Raw genomic sequence first — 20,085 nt, forward strand, 5'->3', positions numbered from 1 at the left:
CATCTTTGTTTAGTGAGAAATACTTATAAGGAGTACCTATGCGCCCCTTATTAGCTACAATAGTTCATATTTTGATCACAATCAGAGTATCAGGGGGATAATGGCCATCCGGAGGCTGGGGTAGTCCTTGAACTCCCTGATGTAGGCTCTGTGCTTCCCTTTGGCCCAGATGGACATCTGAATGAACCCCAATAATGTGTACAATGCCACTGGAATACAAAATATTCAGTTAATAGAACATACAAATTTCAGTGCAACTATTGTTACTGGCGCAGTAAGAGGATTTGTGGAAAAAAAAAGTGCTGTGCATACCTGGCAGACACTGGGTCATTATGGAAAAGCTCACCCAAGCTCCTACCTACAGTATGTTTCAAACATACAGGCATACAGAAGTAAATATACAAGTACAGATGATATCAATTGCCAATTAATAAATTACTTAAGTGCTTTCTATTACCTCATATGTGTAATTTGGACAGGATACAAAGAAAAATAACCATGTGAAGGGATTCTTAGTTGGCACTGGAAACCTTCTGGCCCTGGATCCTGAGAAATAAATAAAAACACCAGATGACATTTAACTTTAAGTGGCTCTCTTAATGATGAATAATCAAATCCAGACAACTGAAGGGTTTCAGGCAATGTTGGATGTTTTTTTGTTTATGATGTCATACAATATCTAAATTGATGGATTATACACTGTCCTCAAAATTGGCTGTGGACCCATTTCTCCCTCAATTGCAACTTACCATCCCCCCTGATACTGTTCAGAGTCAAGTGAATGGAGAAGTTGCCAAGTTCACAAATCTGGAGGAGAAATAAGAGTTTCACAGCTTACTGTCAAACAAACAATACGTTTACACCAAATTTATGTTGGATGTGAGCGAACACCAGCATACATACCACAAACATGACCAACGCATAGTTAATTTGTATTTCTCCATATGCTGCGAAGAGAGATATGCTGGTGTTGAATGGCTGCACAGAAGACAAAAAACAGCATTGTGTGTGTGTGTGTGTGTGTGTGTGTGTGTGTGTGTATTTGGGCTGACTCACATGGAGGTGTATAAAGAGGGTGGTTGATGTAGTATGCCAACCAAGCTGAGAAACCCCAGTAATAGGCACAATTCTGAGAGGAAACAAAACAGAATGTATAGATGTAAAAATGTTTTTCTTTTTTCATCATTACATGATACAGGGCCATGATAAAAATATAAATAAAATGTCTCCCTATATATGATAACTGCCGTGTGTACACAGTCAACGTCAAACACTGTGCTGTTTCTCTATTTCATCACTTTTATGTGTGGAAAACTCAACCATAAAATGAGTCCTATCAGACATATCACTGTAGATTTCTGTGTAAATAAAATGATGTTTCTATGAACGGTTATTGTCTCGCAATGTTATAGCGCGGCCGGCAATACAGTACAAATGCCCAGTTTCTGTATTAATTCCTGTTGCTGGTGTTATTTATACAATATCATTTCCTTTTACTACAACAACCCAAATAAGGTGGCAGCTGGCTGGAGGGAGATTGCCAGGGAGCTGGAGGATTCTGGCAAGAAAGCACACCATCTTTGCTTGCTGTTGGCTGTACTTTTAATAATTTCCAGTTAAAGAAACATCTAAACATCACAATAGAAACTGCTACCTTTGCGTCAAGTCGGGATCTGTTCATACTCCCATCAGCTGTTGATGGTACACTAACACCATGCTAATAATAACACTTCACTTCAGCCTGGTGGAGAAGCAGGAAATGGAAGATTGGGACTGCCATTGATTGACTCCATGGCTACAGCCTTGGTATTGTGTACATTAAATGTACATTAAAACCAGACAAATGTATTTCTTACTTTGTTTCGATTTCTATTTTGGCACTACACACACTAGAGGACCTGTAAGACACAAGCTCAAATGTGAGCAGCATACTGTAGCAGAGGAAGTCCTTAGGCTGAAATCAGCAACACAACAGCTGGAATGGGAGAGGGGAAAGGAGGCCACCCACTGTAGTGGAGGTGAGCATATCATCAGAGGCTCGTCTTTTCAAGGGTAGTAGGGATGTCCTCACCCTGACGATTGTCCTGAGAGGCATGGTCCCATGGGAGAAACGATGCACGAAGATAGTCTCTATCAACCTCTTCATATAATGGAACGTATGACAGGCACAGGCTAGTCTGAGAGACAGAGGGACAAGGTCAGAAGTATTAATATGTACAGTTAACTGCTTACATCCTTGTCGTAGTATGCAACTTTGTCACGGTACTCTTGCAGCAGGTTTAGAATTTTAGATGAGAAAACATTAAATTTAAATGATCACTGTGTGCCAAATTGGGTCACTGCAGCAACAAAACTTTTTGGGGATTCAGCAAAAGAGGTGCAATGGACTGTAAATAATAGAAGACTATTATAAACATATACAACAAGCTGCAAAACAAAATCAAGAGGGGTTGTTTAAACGACACAGGACTTACGATTTAAAAATTCAAACAGATTTGAAAACAGACAAAAACAGTTAACACTGGTGAAAATCCCACTTTGCACGGTGTGGAAAATTCCTCCAGGTACTAGCTACAATAAAATGACAACCCAAGACAGAGAGAGTGTGGATCAATAAGCAGATCAACATGAATTAAAGAGAGTCCAAACCATCCTGTCATAGTGTAATTGAATAAAGATATTCTTTTTTTTAAAACAACAGTTATATTAGGCCTAAATCATGTCAGAAAAGATGGTACATGGACAGCAGATAATGCTGTTCAGAGTCTGATGTAATTTTACAGAGACTGACTTTTATTACATTGTAGATGTAATTCCATATGTAGTGAAGCATAAAATAGGCAGAATAAAAAGGAAATGACAAGCAATAAATACTATAACAATACATTGTTAAAGGTCCTAATCATCAGAAAAGTAGATTTTTGAGGCACTAACATCAGGTACTATAAGTGGGCTGAGCAATAATATTAGTGTTAATAGTATATCCTTGATAAACTTGCTAACCTAGATCTATATGAATGAATGATACAGCATATCAATCGCTCTAAGAAAGAAGATTAGCCTCATATAACCGTGAAAAACGCTGTGAATTCACACTTATACCTCTCCCATGGTATCACGAGGGCCAGGCGGACATCTTGACAAGAAAGCGAGGATGCATACTGGCAAAATCATGCAACAATAGTTTCATTTCGTTTTTTCTACTTACATGACAACAGGATGGGGGCTGGAGGTAAAGGCATATCTGTGTGAGTAAATGTACGGGACTCGGAAATAGAAGAGGAGGTAGGTGAGAAGGGGCCCAATGCACTCTGCCAGAAACACCTGGAGAGGCAAAATCACTTTATAAATCACTATATACCAGGGCTGCACGAAGTGGGGCCTGCAGGACACAAATGGCCTACCGTAAAGTCAATCAATCAATTAATCACTCAATCAATCAATCAATCAAGCCATCAAGCAAGCGATCAGTTCTTACCATAGTCCAACCTAACTGTGGGCCAAGATCTCTGAAGTACATGGTGGCAGTGGTCCCAACCGGTAGACTCTGTAAGATTTCATCGTCTCTAAGTGACTTTTCCTCTGAAGAAGAAGAAGAAAAATGTGAGTACGCAAATTCAGCTTCACCTGAAATGGAAGCTTAAAAAGTCGTAATTACAGTGAAAAAACACTGGCTCTGGGTTATCATCCTCTCCCGAGTTGAGGAATGATCGCATTGACAGAATTTGCAATCACAGCCATGCAGATATTGGTTATGAGTATGGAAATGTAAGCAGTCGTGTGCAAAGCATTGTGGCTTAAACTGATGTTTCGGAGTGTTTTTAATGAAGGTCTGATCAGTGTTCAGCACACGTTCTCTCTACCTGAAGGCTCATGGGGGCACAGCCACAGATAATATGCTCTACTAATTGGATGACATTTTTAGAATATCCTCAGGGGGAAGTGGCCCACATAGCTTTTAACCAAAGTCTCCACTCTGCTTTTTAGTAACAAGATAGCCTTACATCAAAAGGTCTGCAACATCATACCTCATGGTAAGTTTTTTCTTTGTGTATTTGATGTGTTGTATTTGCCTTTTCTGTTACAATTTAAGCTAAAATGAACAGAAAGGATGAGCATGAAGCAGTGTGCCTTTTATTTTGAAAATAAAGGAAGAACAGTCAATGTCACTTCTTGTGCTTTCATTCACCTCCAGATTGAAGGCCATTGCAAACGTTCTTGATTATTCTGTGTCACACCTATAATATAGTGATTTCATTTCATAATCCTCCCCGTAAATTCATCCATTGAGCACAAAGGTTTTTCAGTGTCATCATTGTTAGGGAACATTAGAGGTCACACAGAGATAACATATGCTACTGTTTAATTCCAACTGCATCACTTTTGAATTGAAAAGTAGCTTTAGGTAAATGTCTTTTCTAAACCGTGTCCTTCACATTGTAGACATGTCTAAAGTTAAGTCAAACCACAAACTGCACCAATGACAGATGACAGAGCAGCCTGAAGGGACAAATATATATCACAACAAATGACAGGTAAAATGTGGAAAACCTTTTACAGAGTGAGCTCTTTATAAAGAGCACATGCTATGTCTACCTGCCAGCTGCTATTTTGTATTCTTAACAACCTAATGTGTGTTCTTCCTTCAGGTTACCCATTTAATGACGATAGAGCTGCCTAAATCCTCGTTTTTCAAGTGCCACCTTGCCCTTCAGAACAAGGTTACAAGGTTTAGTGGTTGAAATATCCACTTATGAAATTGGACAAATCTTCAAAACCCTCATATGTCCTCCTTTCTGTCGGTGGCATTTCTGTCGGTGGCATTTTTGTAAACAGATGCGAGCAGACATCACCAGCATGTTCTCCTCAGCTGTGGTGATTTCTCTGGTGCTACTGTGGCCATCCTGATTTCATCACGATGCACTCTGCCATTTGTTTGTCTAAGCTTCAGAAATCTTCACACAATGTCATGTGCAAATCAGCCACAGTTTGATAGTAACTAGCTGGCTAGTTAGCTACTGAGGCATCAGCAAACTAGCACTGATGGTATGGTAGGAGGAAGGGGTGTACTCTGATTGGGCCTGGGTGACTGTATATCCACTGCGGTTCATAGTTTACCGACACTGCTACACAGTATTTCTGGCTAATGAAATCAACGCTGTAAACAGTAAAACTGTTAACAGTTGCCATCCAAGGCAATTCGGAACCACATTGCATACTGTAGCTTTAATGTTGTTAATGAGACACTAAAGCATTCACGTACTTAAAATAATCACAAGATGGCTACTTACTGGGATCAAGCTTCAGAGCCTGTCTTGCTGGATACCAGTGAGGATCTGAGAAGCTCAAACACACACACACACACACACACACACACAAACACACACACACACACACACACACACACACACACACACACACACACACACACACACACACACACACAAACACACACACACACAATAATTGATCACAATGGATTAATGTTGAGCTGTGTTGCTCTGATGCATGCTAAAGGCCTCAGGCTTGGCAAACATTTGGTAACATTTCTGACCAGACACACGCTGATGACAGAACCACTGTGGGCTTGAGAGGAGTAAACCAGAAATTGTTATCAGGACAGCTCTTGGTGTGATACTATGTGATAATTTTTCAGCAACCTTATCATCGTCTTTAATTTACAGTCAATGTGCAATAAATATACGAAACAATAATTCAACAGAATTACATCATTTCATATTGATATCTTGCACTGGAGAATTTATACCATAATCATTACAGTAAACAAGCTGAACTCTCAGGCCCATCAAACCCACTGGCTGACTGCATATGAATACTCACATGATTTGTGGAAAAGGCTCTTGATGTCTCCTACTGTAGAGTAGGGCTCCACCTGAATGAAATACAAACAAAATAAAATACATCATTTATGTACTGTCAGTAAAGAGATTGACAGTGTTTCTTGTGCTAAATACCGTAAAGCAAAGACATCACAGTCATTAAACACTCTTGCAGTGCAGCCATAAGCTTTTCAAACCCACATGAATTTATCTCAAAAGAAACATGTCTAAAATCATTCAGGATATTGTGCATTTTGTGTGACAATATAGTGAACTATCAGTTGAACTATCATCGTGGCAATATGTCTGCATACCTTATCTAAAAAACAAAGCTGCTCTTTGGTCTTGGCATCCAGGACTTTCACCTGAAGAAAACACAATATACAATTTTTATATAGCAAAAGACCCAGGTAGAACTGTAGGCTTCACACTCACACACAAACACATTCAAGAGATTAAAAGAGATTTCCATTCATGTCTCAAACTCATTCACTTATTATTCAAGTTGTGGTAAACTTGAGGAGACTCGGCCTCTATGTGCCGCCTCAGCAGCAAAACCACAGGCAGTAAAAGCTGGCCCTGCTTTCACATCCCTCTCAGAATAAGACGTAACCATCTCGCCTCTTCATTGCCACAAGGTTGGAAGTACATGACCCTGTCATAGAATATTTATATACACTACAACATAACTGCAATATATGTATATACACATTTTCTTCTTTCTTTTTTTCAAGTGTTTTAGTTTTTCATTTTCTTCAATTTGTATTCATATGTTAGCTGCTTTACAGAAAGTCATGGTACTGACAGTAATATTATGATGAAGTGATGATCAATTAGTTTGGCCAGTTTAGAACATTCATGGTTTGAACAACACAATCTTACCCAGTCTGCATGGAGTATATCTACATACTAGCTGTTTTGTAGACGGTCCTTGGCTGTAGGATATAGCAATAGGAATAATATCAAATGTGGTCTAAATTTAAAAAATTCAAACTCAAACCACAGAATTAAAATACTAAAAAGCAATATGAAATATCCAAATTGAATCAGTCATAGGAATATAAATGAGAATATCGCCATAGCACAGCTGACACTCCTCTCAGTGGCCCTGCTGTCAAGTATTTCCAGTTCTGATCAGCAGTGTAATCTCAATCTAGATAACAAGGCTGGTTGAGTCTAGCAGGGAAAAAAAGGACTTGTGTTGTCCCGCTGTTCTCTTGTGCACATCTTTTTCATCGTAATTAGACCATGTCAGTGGTGATGTACGGCATATGCAAGGAGGATGGTGGGTGGCGGCCCACAATTTGCCCTGAAAGCACTCCATACTGTGCTGCTCAGCAGAGCTGTCCTAGCTAAATTGGTTCCCTTACTGGACAGTGTAATAACCCACTAATGGATACCTAAAGATTTGCTGAGTGCACAGTCGAGAAAGAGAGAAAGAGAATGGGGGAGAGAGAGAGAGAGAGAGAGAGAGAGAGAGAGAGAGAGAGAGAGAGAGAGAGAGAGAGAGAGAGAGAGAGAGAGCTCTATGCATACACCATTTGCTGTTGGCACTGTAAAAGAAACAAGTTTGGGAAGTCATTTCATCTTCTAGTCATGAATTCGTTGTTGATCCGTGTCACCTCACCTTTACAGAATCAATTCAATCTTTAAAAAGGAAAAAAAAAAGACTCTGATGAAGTACTTGTAGCCAGCAAAACCTCCAATACAGGGAGATTTTTACCCCCCAAAAAACCTGCTGAACACTTTACAATTCTCGCTATAAAATTTATAAGATGTTCTTCTTGTTACTCTTTGCAGTGTGCGTTGACGCTTTGCAGGATCTGAGCAGAGAGCATGCTGACGTCTCAGTAAAGGGCATCCTGGGAGACGGGTTTGTTTTGCTTTCCATCTGCCAGCCTTTCCCAACTGCCTTCTAGGGGCACATGTTGATGCATTTGTGCGATCGCGAAGAGCATCCAGGGTGTCGTTAGGGCCGCGTTGTAAAGTGCTGCGCACTCGGTTGTGCCGTGCCCTTGTAAATCTGATTATCAGACGCCCGTGTCCTCTCGTGGGAATACAGGGCACTGCTGACAGCCCGGGTCATACACAGAACATGTGCCTACGTGCTTGTGAGGGCTTTTGAATGCTTTGTGCGCGTGAGGGGCATTATACTTCAACTCTAACCTGTTTCTTTTCTCTTCACCACATCTTGCTTTAATAATAACGGAGACCAGCTATGAAAGGATCTTAGCCATAACAGCTCCTCGTAATGTGAAAGCCGATGAGCTGTGCGTGCACAGGATCATTACTTCGAACACTGCGCATGATACTATTGAAGCTGCATATGACTGTACAGTGTATAAGCCACCATTGTCCTGTTTGCTTTCACACTTTACAAACTGGACGGAATTTAATCTTTCAACCAAGAAAAGTAATGAAACTAAGCCCTCGTCTGTTGTGTTTGCATGCTGAAAGTCCTCAAGCATCTGTGTCTGTGCTGAAAAAGATTGTGTGGTCCTTTTGTCATGGTCCAGCTCAGAAAAAGACAACTCTTGGAGGATAACTTTCAAACACAACTGATCCTAATACTAACACTTTGAGAGGCAAGATGCTATCATGCTCCTAAAGCGGAAGGACTGTCAGCTCTGAGGTTGCTAATGTGCAAAAGCAGCCAGGCTGTATTTCCTGTGGTGTTCTGTAAAAAGCGGTTAAGAAATGCAGAGAGCAATTCGAGCGCTTGTTCAAATCTGATTTGGACAGTCAAAAGTTCTTGCCTAACCCACAAATCTTGAAAAAGGAGTTCAGAGTCGAACCTTTTGGGAAATCCGTGCATTCACATTCTTGCCGAGAGCTTGTAAGGAGATCAATATGAATCGTGTCCGTCTATTCAATATGAAGCAACATCCAGCAGCTGGTTAGATGGCTGTCCAGAAGTAAAAGGTGCCAGCTACAGTAGCATCTCTAATACAGGACGTTACTGTGCTTGGCCTGCTTGGTAGACACTGTTACCTTTGAACAGACCCAGGCTAACTGTCTTTATGCTGGTGGTCAGTAGCATAAGGTTTAGCTCACAGACATAAGAGTGACGTACGTTTTTCCATGTATCTCTATTTTCTCTCCTAAACACAAGTCTTCTATCTTTTCATACCATCCAAATATTTACTAGTCTGGCTGGCAGCCCTCATGTAACAGTATAGTGAGAACATGGCAGACATCCCAGAGCATGTTGTAAATTAGCTTGAGTTCATAGGCCTGCTGCACTTACAGTGAATTGCTTGTCTGAGTCTTCATTAGTGCTCATCAGTCCTTGTGAGACAAGACTGGAGGCAAGAGAAAAACGATGAAAGGGACTCTGGCTCGGCTTGTTTACTCTGATGTCGAAATTCTGACTTTTTAAACCCTGGTGACACTTTGAACCTCCTCAGAGTGTTTGGAATGCAGAAAGCAATGATCTTGTTTTTCTACCATATCATGAGGCTGCTGAGCAGAAGCACTGCTCTAACGTGCAACTGAGACTAATTTTGAGAGTAATGAGTTTAGCTCTCTCAGCATCCCTCTGTGTGCTCTCCTCAATGTCTGATGTCATCCTGTTTTTACAGTGCTTCACAGCACAAGTACAGTATTTGCAAAAAAAAAAAAAAAAAGAAGTTTCTGAAGACCAAATTCGGCCTGGCATCTATTAAACATTGCTCGTTTGAGGCCTGGTGGAACCAGGCAATCTAAAACTTTAAATTATCCATACATAAAAAGTTTCAGATAAATCCAAAGTATTCTGTACGTTCAGACTTACCTCAAAGAAGGTGGGCCGACTCATGGCGATGGAGTGTTATCGCGTCCTCCGTGTGCAGGGTGAAAGAACAATGACCTTAAACATCAGTATAAGCAAAAACAGCACACACACTCATTCCTCACACACATACACAAGCAGTTCCTCTCCTTTCTAGGATAAACTCTGGACTGACCCCTTATTCTTCCCAGCCTCCTTCTCTCTCTCTCTCTCTCTCTCTCTCTCTGTCTCCTTCTCTCTCTCTCTCTCTCTCTCTCTCTCTCTCTCTCTCTCTCTCTCTCTCTCTCTCTCTCTCTGTCTCCCTCTCTCTCTCTCTCTTCACCGAGAAGATGGTGCTGGGACACAGAATAACTAGAGGCACTCCAGAAACCCTGCACATGCTCTCCCTCCTGCTTTTCTGTCCTGCTGCTTCCTCCTGCTTTCCCCTCTTTGGAGAGAATCACTTGGCAGCGTCCAACTTGGCTCCAGTAAGCAGATATCCACCTGAGAGTGAGGCAGCTGAACAGCACAAGAGTGCTGGAGAAGACAAAGGAAAATAGAATACACGAGACGGTACAAAACTTTAAGAAAACTCTTTAGGAAGTTGGGATTTTTAGGAGCACTGGCCCAAATAAACAAGTGCACAAATGGTAGAATGGCAAATGTCATGTGTCATGTTTAGATAAACTTGTGGAAATACTAAAAATATCGAACATAAAGATATTATGTGCAGCATTCCACCAAATGTCAGAAAAAGACTTGATAACTCCACCGTCGTCTTTATCTGCAGTGCTTAGATATGGGTCATATCTATCTATATTTCTTTCCAGTCCCTTGAAGCGGTGAGGTATCACCAAATATCAGAAATTTAGCTCAGAGGACCGAAAAGAAATCATAACTTGAAAAAGTATTTGGAGTACAGCTATAAGATTTTGCATGTCTCATGAATGAAATGGAAGTTTCAACATGAATTATGTTGAGAACATCCACGACGTGACCTGGGAAAAGTTCCGGACTTTGGGTGACTTGGCATAGAATGGCCCATATGTCAGCAGAAGATAAACCCACTGGGGCTGGACTGAGCTCCCAAATTGTCCTGTGTTGAGGTAGAACTGCTGAAGCTCGACCTGTACTGCACATGTCTCCAAGTGAAATGTATGGCTTGCTTGAGCACGCTCGAAGTTAAAGTTCCAGTATGTAGTTTGTTTTTCATTTTGATTTTGGTTTGGTTTATGGAATACATGGTGATACATGAGTAAAGATAGTAGTAGTATTACAGGAATGGTCCATAAATTGGCAAAAAAATCATAGATATATATTGAGAATTATGAGGGACAGAAGCTAAAGAATAAGAGATACACTTTATGGGAAAATTAAATGATTATTGCATGCATGCATCTGATTTTTGCCCAATCTCCCACTCACTTAAGTCCAGAAATTCCAACCGTTTCCTCCATTTCTGCAGTCCTTCCATCAACATAGTGTATTATTGTTCCAGAGTCACAACCTTGCTGACCAGAGATTTCCACATCAAAGGAGGAGGATCATCCCTGACCCACTTCACCGTGATGGCTTTCCTCGACCAGCACTGAAACTGATTCAACCACTTGTGTTTGCCGTATGTTTTTTTAAAATGAAAATCATACAAATTGTTAATTGTACTGTAAATGACAGATACATGATACATTTCACTTTTCAGTGTAAATTAGTCAGGTTTAACAGTACACCAACTGAGTGCTATAGCAGTGAGTGGTTTGTATTCAGCACCCTATTACAATTGGCGCTTGATGAAATATTTATGCCTTTCTCAGTTTTTCACTTGGGATGAATGAAAGAAGAGGGGAGAGCTATAGCCAACAGTTGCATTCTGGATGGTTATATAACTGAAACTGTTCAATATGAACACAAATCATAAGCTTCAGTCTCCTCTGCTTGCATTTATGTGCATTCAAGCACACATCTAGAACTTAAGGTGCACTATCCAACCTTTTCCTAAAAACAATGAATGTATCCACAGACTACAAAATAATCCCTCTCAATCATCCCTTATAACACACTAGAAGTGTGTGGCTGCAGCTGTATCTGCCCTCTGCCTGTGTTTTCTCATTTTCTTCCTGTCTTGATATGATTGGGACATTTCTGGGCGCCAGCCTCTTGATAGAGATGTGTAGCCCCCGGCCAATAACGGAGCATTAGAAAGACTCAAAAAAAACCAAAGCAAAACAAAAAACCCATGGTGAGCAGGTTATATCTCTGTGTCCAACACTTCTCCTCTGCGCTCTATTGATTACAGATGTATAAAGAGCTGCAGGTCTGTGTGTCTGTTTGACTGAGGGCAGGGCGAGCTACACACACACACACACACACACACACACAGACACACACAGACACACACACACAGGTAGGGCAGCACAAAATATGTGCTCAAAATATGTGTTGTCGAGAGTGGCGTAGCAGGGTTTGTAATATGCAACAAGATGGTTGTTACAGTTAAAAACATTTGAGTGTCAGCCTGTTTTGACAGATTATTCAGGTTTTTATATCAGATGGGTATGCATAAACACAAACCAATGAATTAGGAATGATTGAAGCTGTTTGACGAGACAAAGAGCAATTTCCCCTGTTGAAAATCTCCAAACTGCATTCTAGTGTTTCTCTTCCAGCCCTGTCATCTAGTCTTTCTTGTTGCTAAGCTGTGTTTTTCCCCATTTGCCTCCTTCAAAAATGGAACCAAACAATGAAAATCAAGCTGGCCATGTATTCACTCACAACACTTCACTTGTGCCGCCCGAGGGGATTCATTTAATGTCACAGAGCTGGACAAGACCCTGAAAGCCTCAGGCAAATGTAAACCAAGCAGAAAGTAGTGAAGAATGAGACAGATACAAGGGTAGCATGGAGACTAGTGTTGCTGAGCGTAAACACTTCAGCTCTTGTACAGTCTGTTATTTGCAAAGTCAGGGCATAGAAACGAATTATTTGGGCAAGAGTGTGTGCATTTGGAAAGGTTTTGTCACAGACTTCAGCCTTCTGAACCATTCTTTAATTCAACACCTTTTCCCCCAAACCTCCAGTGCTAGAAAGGCACACAAAAACCCCTCATCAGGAATTATTAATGGCAAGGCTACAGTGCCAGTGAGAGAAATAAATGTAATCTCCTTATGCAGCCCCACTAATAATGATAATCCAACACACTGTCAACAGCTGCCAGCGAAAAAACACGAGATTTAAAAATGTGTTTCTGTGGACGGCGGAATGAATCTATATCATAATTAGGCAAGTTTGTTGCTCAGAGCTGATTGTAAAAATGATATAAAGAGCTGAACTTATAGATGAAACTTCCCCAGATGATCACTTACATTAAGACAATTCTTATTTGTTTGACAGGTTCTTTGAAATGCTATGTTTAAATATGCAGAGAGGTATTTTATATTATCTATTATCTATTTCCAGAATCTGCACACTGGATAAAGCCAGGTTCTCAATAGTTTTTTCATTTTGCTGACATGTTAAAGACATCATATCTTGGGTTTTTGCCTTCTCTTTAGTGTGTTATGTAGCATTTCTGTGCATGTAAAAAGTCTGCAAAGTGAAAAAGCCCAAAGGGAGTAAACACTGCTCCTGTGCTGCTTTAAAAGCCTGCTTGGAGTCGAGTCTTAACTTTCATAATTTAAATGTGCCACTATGTTACAGGCATTATATAGATGTAGTTAGAAAAATGAATATCATCATGACACTTTTTGTCTTCTTTTTTCTATTCAAATGTTTCTGAAATCGTGTGTCATCATATGCAAATAAGACATTATTTGTCAAATATACGCCAATTTGCATAATTGCACAAATCTGAACTCTGAAATGAACTTGAAAACTTGAATTTGTATTTAGTGCATTTTCCCTTTCAACCAAAAAGACGACATGTTATTGAAGATAATAAAGCCAAAAAACGATTGATTCAGCTGCACTCCAAAAAAAAAAAAAAAAATGTTTTCACTTGTAGTGTTCAAGATGTGAAGGTGTCTTCAGAATGGAATGAAAGCTGGTAATTGCTAGAGAGGAGGTCAAAACAAACATGTTCTTCTTGTTAACTGCAGCTTTGAGGTGCTTTAAGAAATGGAAAATGCCCTTTACATTTTTACAAAGTTATCTGGATTTGAGGATAATATTATGCACATATTTTACTACCTTAATCTCGTTGTTAAGCTTCATTGAAATTATAGCAGAACTGTAATAGAAGAATGGAAGAATTTTTGTCATATTGTATTGGTCTTACACTGTAAGACACTCTCACCTGAGAGCTGATCTGCCTATGATTAAATCTGCGTAGTGTTCTGCAGCCTCGGGTTTAGCTTTTATAAAACATTATTGTCCCATGAAAATTGTTGTTGATCTTCATGTTCATTAACTTTTTTTTTATTTTCAGAGGATGACTATTCATGTTTTTGGTAAGCCCTGACCTTTCCTCAAGCAGCACAATTAAGCCAAGATGTTTACTTGCAAGTAATATCAAAACACATTCCAGCTTCCCAGAGGATGAACCTTATCCATTTCACAAAATGCATTAAACATGTTTAACATCCGATTTATAGTGGATGTTGTCATGGTTCCTGTTTGTGTTGTGTTCTTGTATCTGGTTTTTGGTTTCTTGTATTTGATTTATGTCTTTGTATCATGTCTTGTGTCTCATGTTTTGTTTTTCCATGCCCTCATGTGTCCTTTAAGTTCCCCTGTGTATTTCCCTTGTTGAATTTCCATGCCCTCTTGTGTCTCTTGTCCTTTAATTGTCTCCTGTGTTCTCCCCTCTGGCACCCTCTGTCTGTTGTATGGTTCCCTTCATGTTTTCTCATGTGCTCCTCCCCCTCGTTACCTCACCTGGCATCCTCCCTCCTCTCTCTCCTCACCTGTTCCTCGTCTTGTCATTAGTGTCTGTGTATTTAGTCTGTGTGTTTCCTTCACTCCTTGTCTGGTCATTGTCTTGGTTTGTCCTTGTCAATGTTCATGCTCCTCTTCCCTGTTTGGTATGTTTTGGATTTCTTTTGCATTTTTTTTTTCCATGTTTGATTTGAACTTTGACTTTGATTTGAAGTTAGTATTTTGCTTTGCTACTTTGTCTCATCGTTGGTTGCTACTCTGCATTGTTGTTATGCAATGATAAGACAATAAGTAAATCTGCTGGTTGAACTGAGCCATATGACACATATTGTATACATCCCCACCCTCAAATCTCCCCATAGGCTTCCTCCTTATGGGGTGACAGTGTCCTCTGCTGGTCAGTATGGCCGGTACCTCTGATTAGTTTCTTATACTGTATACGTTCAGCTCTCAATCACAGCTATATTTACACTTCAGATTCAAGCTGAAGTGACCAAGTAAATTTGATAAACAAATCTTTTGATTCTTGATTCTGGGGTCATGTCTTTGCCTTGTAAGGTAATGTTTTTATCAATTCTGGGTTTAAAAAAAAAAAAAAAAGGTTAAATATATATTTAAACTATTAACTTGTTGTGGTTTAGTCACTTGGAATGAATGTATTTTGAAAATGAGATCATTTCATGAAAATAGATGGACATAGATGGATGGTCCATGACATTACTTATCACCCACCTACAATGCAGTACTAAGTTTCCTCCCTCCCTCCATTCACGCGTGGGCTCACCTAGCTGGCAACCCACATGAAAGCCAGTTGGGTCAACAATCCACAAGTGGCTCTAACAGCTCTGAAACTAAGAGCTCTTGCGCGTCCTTAACGACTCTGTAAGGACACTCCCACACAGAATTTATGAGCCTACAACTCCCTTCCAGTTAGTCAGAACTGAAGAAGCCTCTTGGAAGAGAGGTGAAACATCTTCAGGAAAGTGAAACATGCAGTCGGTTGCCAACAATACAGCACTTAACACTCCCAGACTTGGATGACTGAGAACGTTCATCAACATTTCATGAAAAAGTTTGTGAAAACCACATTTTGTTCTTTTTTTATAGTTTGAAGCTTAGTGATGGCAGTCAACTCTCTATGATCAAAATTCTGGGACTACATCACAGCCAGGGCATATTACCTGCTGATCTAGAGGGTCATTATTGACTTTTCCATCAGTCTGCATCACCCTTTAACTTGTCAGGATGCCAGTTCATTGTAGTTTGGGTGCTTTTTTCTTCTTGTAGCTGTTGTAGCTTCTCTAAATGAGCAACTCACAGTCAGAGAGGCTGATCGCTAGTTAAATGCAAGTGACACACTGCAGGCTGGGTGGGGAGGTTGTGGGAAGATGTTAGATGTCTCCCCACATTTTCCCTGCAGAGATGTTAGGCTGTGGCCCAGTGCAGGAAGACTGTGTATACATACGGTATGTACAGTGCATGTGCTGAAGACAATACAATGTATATGTATGTGCATTGATGATTACATGTTATGATAGTGCGGACAACTTCAAGTGTTTCTAGTTTACAAGCAAGCAATGCAGTTGCATGGAGACATCCATGGACTATATGAAAATGATTGGGGAGGTGAGTGGGGATAAATATGCGTTATGGGTTATTGATGTTTTCTTTGAAACCTCATCTTGATGAGTTTTGTGAAGCAGTATTGTGTGCTTTGTTTATATGTCTGTCTGACAGCATCACAGCCTTGAAGGATGCAGTCACCAAACTTTACATGTGTGTAGGTCAAAATGAACGTTGAGTATGATGATGGGTATAGTGAATAGTCAAGGCAAAGTGAACCATGGCACAGTAAAAGTTGTCCGCCTGATGAACCCATTTATTTAACAATTAAATGCACTGCAAAGGAGAGCTGGAATACAATTTAGGATGAAGAAATGTTTTTTTCTTTCTTTCCCTGCTCTTCCCCCAATATGTCAGGCTGCCTCACCTTCAGCCTAGAGATACGTTTTTTGATCCCCTCTCCTCCCTTAACAATTTCCAGACAGCCCCAGTTTTATTATACAAGTTTTATTTATATTCCAAGAAGCATTAATCAGTAAAAATCATTAGCACGTTCCTTAGCCAAATTGCAGTCCACCCATTTTGTGACATAGACAGGTTGGTGGCCCTGCAGCACCTAGTCCCCATGTGAGCCTCATGTGCCAGTGCCTGGAAGGGTTACAGTGGCATGGGCTGGAATACAAATAAGCCTGTCAGTTGGCATGCCGATGTAAAACAGTCTGCCTCGCATTAAAAGTGGTGCATGCTTACAGCCATATATTTATTATTTTATAGTCCAGCAATTACGCTGTTCAACCTCTTCACACTGCAGTGTGCTTGCTGCAAATTACAATCCATAAACTAATCTGCAGTGTAGAGAGTGTGTATTAGTCTAATATGGTCTGCTGCACATTGTTTGATCGTGTTCCTCAGTACAGGCGTTTCTCCAGTAGGGGGAGATGGTGCCCTTGCACTGCAGTGGTTGGATAGAGCAGGAATCTCTTAAATTCTTAACTTAGTTTCTTTTATGTGTTTCTGTTTGATGTTTTTTTTTTTTGCAGATCCTGGTTTGTGTCGAGGTATGCAGCTCACGAGGGATTATTGTGGCTCCCTCCTGTTCTTCTTACTGTTTAGGTGGAGTGAAGTGAACTGAAAGTCAACTGCTCAAATTCGACAGCAGGTGAAAGTGAAACTGATTTGAAGATGTGAAGAAACTTGAAAATGGAATTTGACAGCTATGAATCACATGTAACAGAGCCTAATGATGGTGTCGTGTCACAGTTAATGTTAATCTTACCACTGTATTTTTATTCATTTCTCTAATTTGTTCTGTAAGAAGGAATGTGGCCTGTGAATATTTGTAGCTGCATGCATAACAATGCAGTATGAGCTGAGGACGGAGTTTTGACCATTTAGACAAAGTAGAAAAATAACATAACGTGTACGGAGGTAAATTAATACAGTTCTGTTTTGTTTGTACGTGTGATACAACAATTTGTAACAACAAACTGTGATCATAAGTTGAATCAAACTTATGTTGCGTTTTAGAAGATTTGATTTGTTAGTTTTTGGGCCGCCTCCCACAATTCAGTTCTGTCATTCAAGAGCTAAGAGGATGCTTCAAAAGACTGGAGACACTAATGCACCTATGAAGGCAAATAAACACTGTATTTTTATTTTAATTTCGAAGAAAGCTAATGGGTTGTTCAAAATATAATGAGAATTCTGTGAAATGATCTTTATCATAATCCATTTGCAGGAAAAAAAACCAAAACAAAATAAATAGGAGACTCCAGACAGCCAGGTAAGACATTCAACACAGTACAATGTCAGACAGATTGATTTTTCTTCAGGCTGCAAAAACATATTGCTGATGAACACGATTAAACTACCCCATCACATTTCATTGTGTTTGAACTACACTTTCTTTAGGTGAAGTTTCGTATTTTATGATGTGACAGCAATTTTCTTAGGTTGGTTATGTTAGGGGACAAAACACTTGGGGTTTGGGTCAGGAAAAACACCTGGTTTTGTCACCCTAAACACCGCTGGCGATGTCCTGATGTCTCGTCAAAGTCATCTGGTTTTGTTGCCACAAAAAAGGCTGCAAAATGTCAAGATGTCCTGTCAAAAATATCCAATGGTTTCGCAATCACAAATGTTAAAAGGCAATCTCGATCAAGGGTCCCTGGCTCTCCGGTCACCGGCTTTCTGGCCACCTCCCGAGTCAGCTCATTTACATGTAATGTGAACCTGATGAGACAGATAATGTAGAAATGTCCATTTGGTGTGTATTTGTGGTTTGCAGAAACAGGAGCTGCCAACATATTACACCGGGCTGAGTGTTACTACTATCCCTACTAACCAAACATCGACTGCAGCACATATTCAAATCAGCTGGCTCGCTCACTTTCTTTGCATTTTTTATGGTTCAATCCCCCTCCATCGCATAAACACAATAAAAAGTTACACTCTTATATACACATCATCATCACTTGGCCTCATCTAAAGTAGGAGTTTGCCGCGAGTAAACAATGGAGGCTGTGACAATAATGTCTGCTGCTAACAACAGCGAGATCTGCATCACAACAAAGACTAAGTAAATGTTTTGGCACATTAACTGCTGATATGAGGCTCTCATAAGGACGGGTGTCATCGCTTGCTTTTTGTTGCCTCGTCAGTGCTACAGGGAAAAGATATTACCGTTGCAACGGAAGAGATCCCAAGTAATCAGTCAACATATTATGACATGTCACTGCAAGCTCACACATCATTGTTTTCATTAGTTTTACTTACTTAATGCCATCGTCATTGTCCAGACAGATGGTGAAGCAGTCAGTTGCAGTGGCAGCCATTATAAAAGTTTTATTGCAGCCCCCCCCAGACTGTTCTTCTTCTGAATTTTTACGATCAGGTGATTTGGTGTGTTATTCTTCTTTTTGTTTACTGTGTATACATACTGAAGGGGTCTCGTGTCCTCACCAGACCCCTTTACAGTATTTTTTGTTGGTCGTCAGTCTTGTTTCTTTTCCCCCCTCTGGTAGTTAAACTGGTGTGACTACAGCTGAAGGGCTCATTTTTACACAGGCACCAATAAGAAACAAGTTTGACTCTCTCAGCATCTCTGGCCCCTCTCTCTTCTTTTTAAAGAGCTTTTGATTCACCATGTTTTTCCACACTAGAATGGATTTCAGTGCTCCTCTCTGCATGTGTTTGTCGATTTGGTGGGTTATTGTGACATTTCTGGGAGGAAGCATCCAACGGCCTCCCGATCCTCTCTGTACCTCAGGATCATCATTTTTCGAATTTGTTGTGAAATGTGTTCATTGACTCTGACCTTGCATTCCCCTTAAGTGACTAATAGCTAAAGAGGAGGAAGCATGATCTCTAGACTGTCAACATACAGGGCTGTCTCAAGGATTTTAGTAATACTATGGTTGTGAGGCTCACCTCCACCTCCATGTATAAATATTTACTCATTAGGTCAGCTGTTCAGTCATGTTTTCTTCAAGTTTTAGGTAAGAAGAGAATATGCACCATCCTCCAGGAATCAACAACAGAACCTCAATCAGTCATAAGCTTAGACATCCATCTCAGAACATGGGCTCTATCTACATTCCATATTTCTTTCTAGAAATCCTCCTACAAATTCTTCGGAAAAATGTGGATAAGGTTGGCCAATTTCAGTTCCTGACAGTAATAAATAAATGTCTTTTTGAAGCCCTTGGTATGCTCCCCAGAACGCTTTCCTTTGTCTTTTTTGGTAGAGTCATACCCTTTTATTTCATTTTTTGGAACAGTTTGTGCTCAAGACACAATTCAATCATATCATCCTTTGAAGGTTTACAATATTTAGACAGCAGGCGGCAGAAGGGGAGAGACATGAGAGAAATACATCAAGCACTTAGGTGTCTAAGGTTGTTTAGCTTTCCAGGACTGTAAGTATGGAGTCGAGGGAACGTATCAGTGCAGGTATAGCATGTCACGTCAAACAGCAGCCGCAGCGGCATTACCTGCCCTTCTTCACAAATTAATCTTTCAAAATTCCAAAAGTCCCATTTCAGCTAAAGGACAGTATACAGTATC

At 40.2% G+C, this 20,085-nt stretch overlaps 1 protein-coding gene and 1 long non-coding RNA gene across 4 annotated transcripts; one reads left to right on the top strand and one right to left on the bottom strand.

Annotated features, from left to right (window-relative positions):
- Window positions 1-51: 51 nt before the first annotated feature.
- LOC119008691 (very-long-chain enoyl-CoA reductase) lies at window positions 52-12,440 on the bottom strand. Of its 3 annotated transcripts, XM_037079295.1 has the most exons (14): window positions 12,358-12,440; window positions 9,613-9,687; window positions 6,155-6,205; window positions 5,842-5,893; window positions 5,292-5,336; window positions 3,479-3,582; window positions 3,209-3,324; window positions 2,072-2,177; window positions 1,057-1,129; window positions 904-947; window positions 750-807; window positions 458-546; window positions 313-358; window positions 52-209 (listed from the first exon to the last, which is right to left on the bottom strand). In XM_037079295.1, exons 2-14 carry the CDS (start codon window positions 9,634-9,636, stop codon window positions 82-84), a joined length of 936 nt encoding a protein of 311 aa, XP_036935190.1. In that variant the 5' UTR covers window positions 9,637-9,687; window positions 12,358-12,440; the 3' UTR covers window positions 52-81. The 3 variants fall into 3 exon arrangements, with proteins under 3 accessions (XP_036935190.1, XP_036935189.1, XP_036935192.1); XM_037079294.1 differs by lacking the exon at window positions 12,358-12,440 and having other exon boundaries at window positions 9,613-9,836; XM_037079297.1 differs by lacking the exons at window positions 5,292-5,336; window positions 5,842-5,893; window positions 6,155-6,205; window positions 9,613-9,687; window positions 12,358-12,440 and adding an exon at window positions 4,655-4,772.
- A 2,119-nt stretch (window positions 12,441-14,559) lies between these two features.
- LOC119008835 lies at window positions 14,560-18,864 on the top strand. The gene is made up of 4 exons (XR_005071569.1): window positions 14,560-14,603; window positions 17,061-17,179; window positions 17,759-17,803; window positions 18,308-18,864. It is a non-coding gene; the product is annotated as an uncharacterized LOC119008835 (long non-coding RNA).
- Window positions 18,865-20,085: the final 1,221 nt, after the last annotated feature.

Source organism: Acanthopagrus latus, chromosome 19 (assembly GCF_904848185.1).
Source record: "Acanthopagrus latus isolate v.2019 chromosome 19, fAcaLat1.1, whole genome shotgun sequence".
NCBI lineage: Eukaryota > Metazoa > Chordata > Actinopteri > Spariformes > Sparidae > Acanthopagrus > Acanthopagrus latus.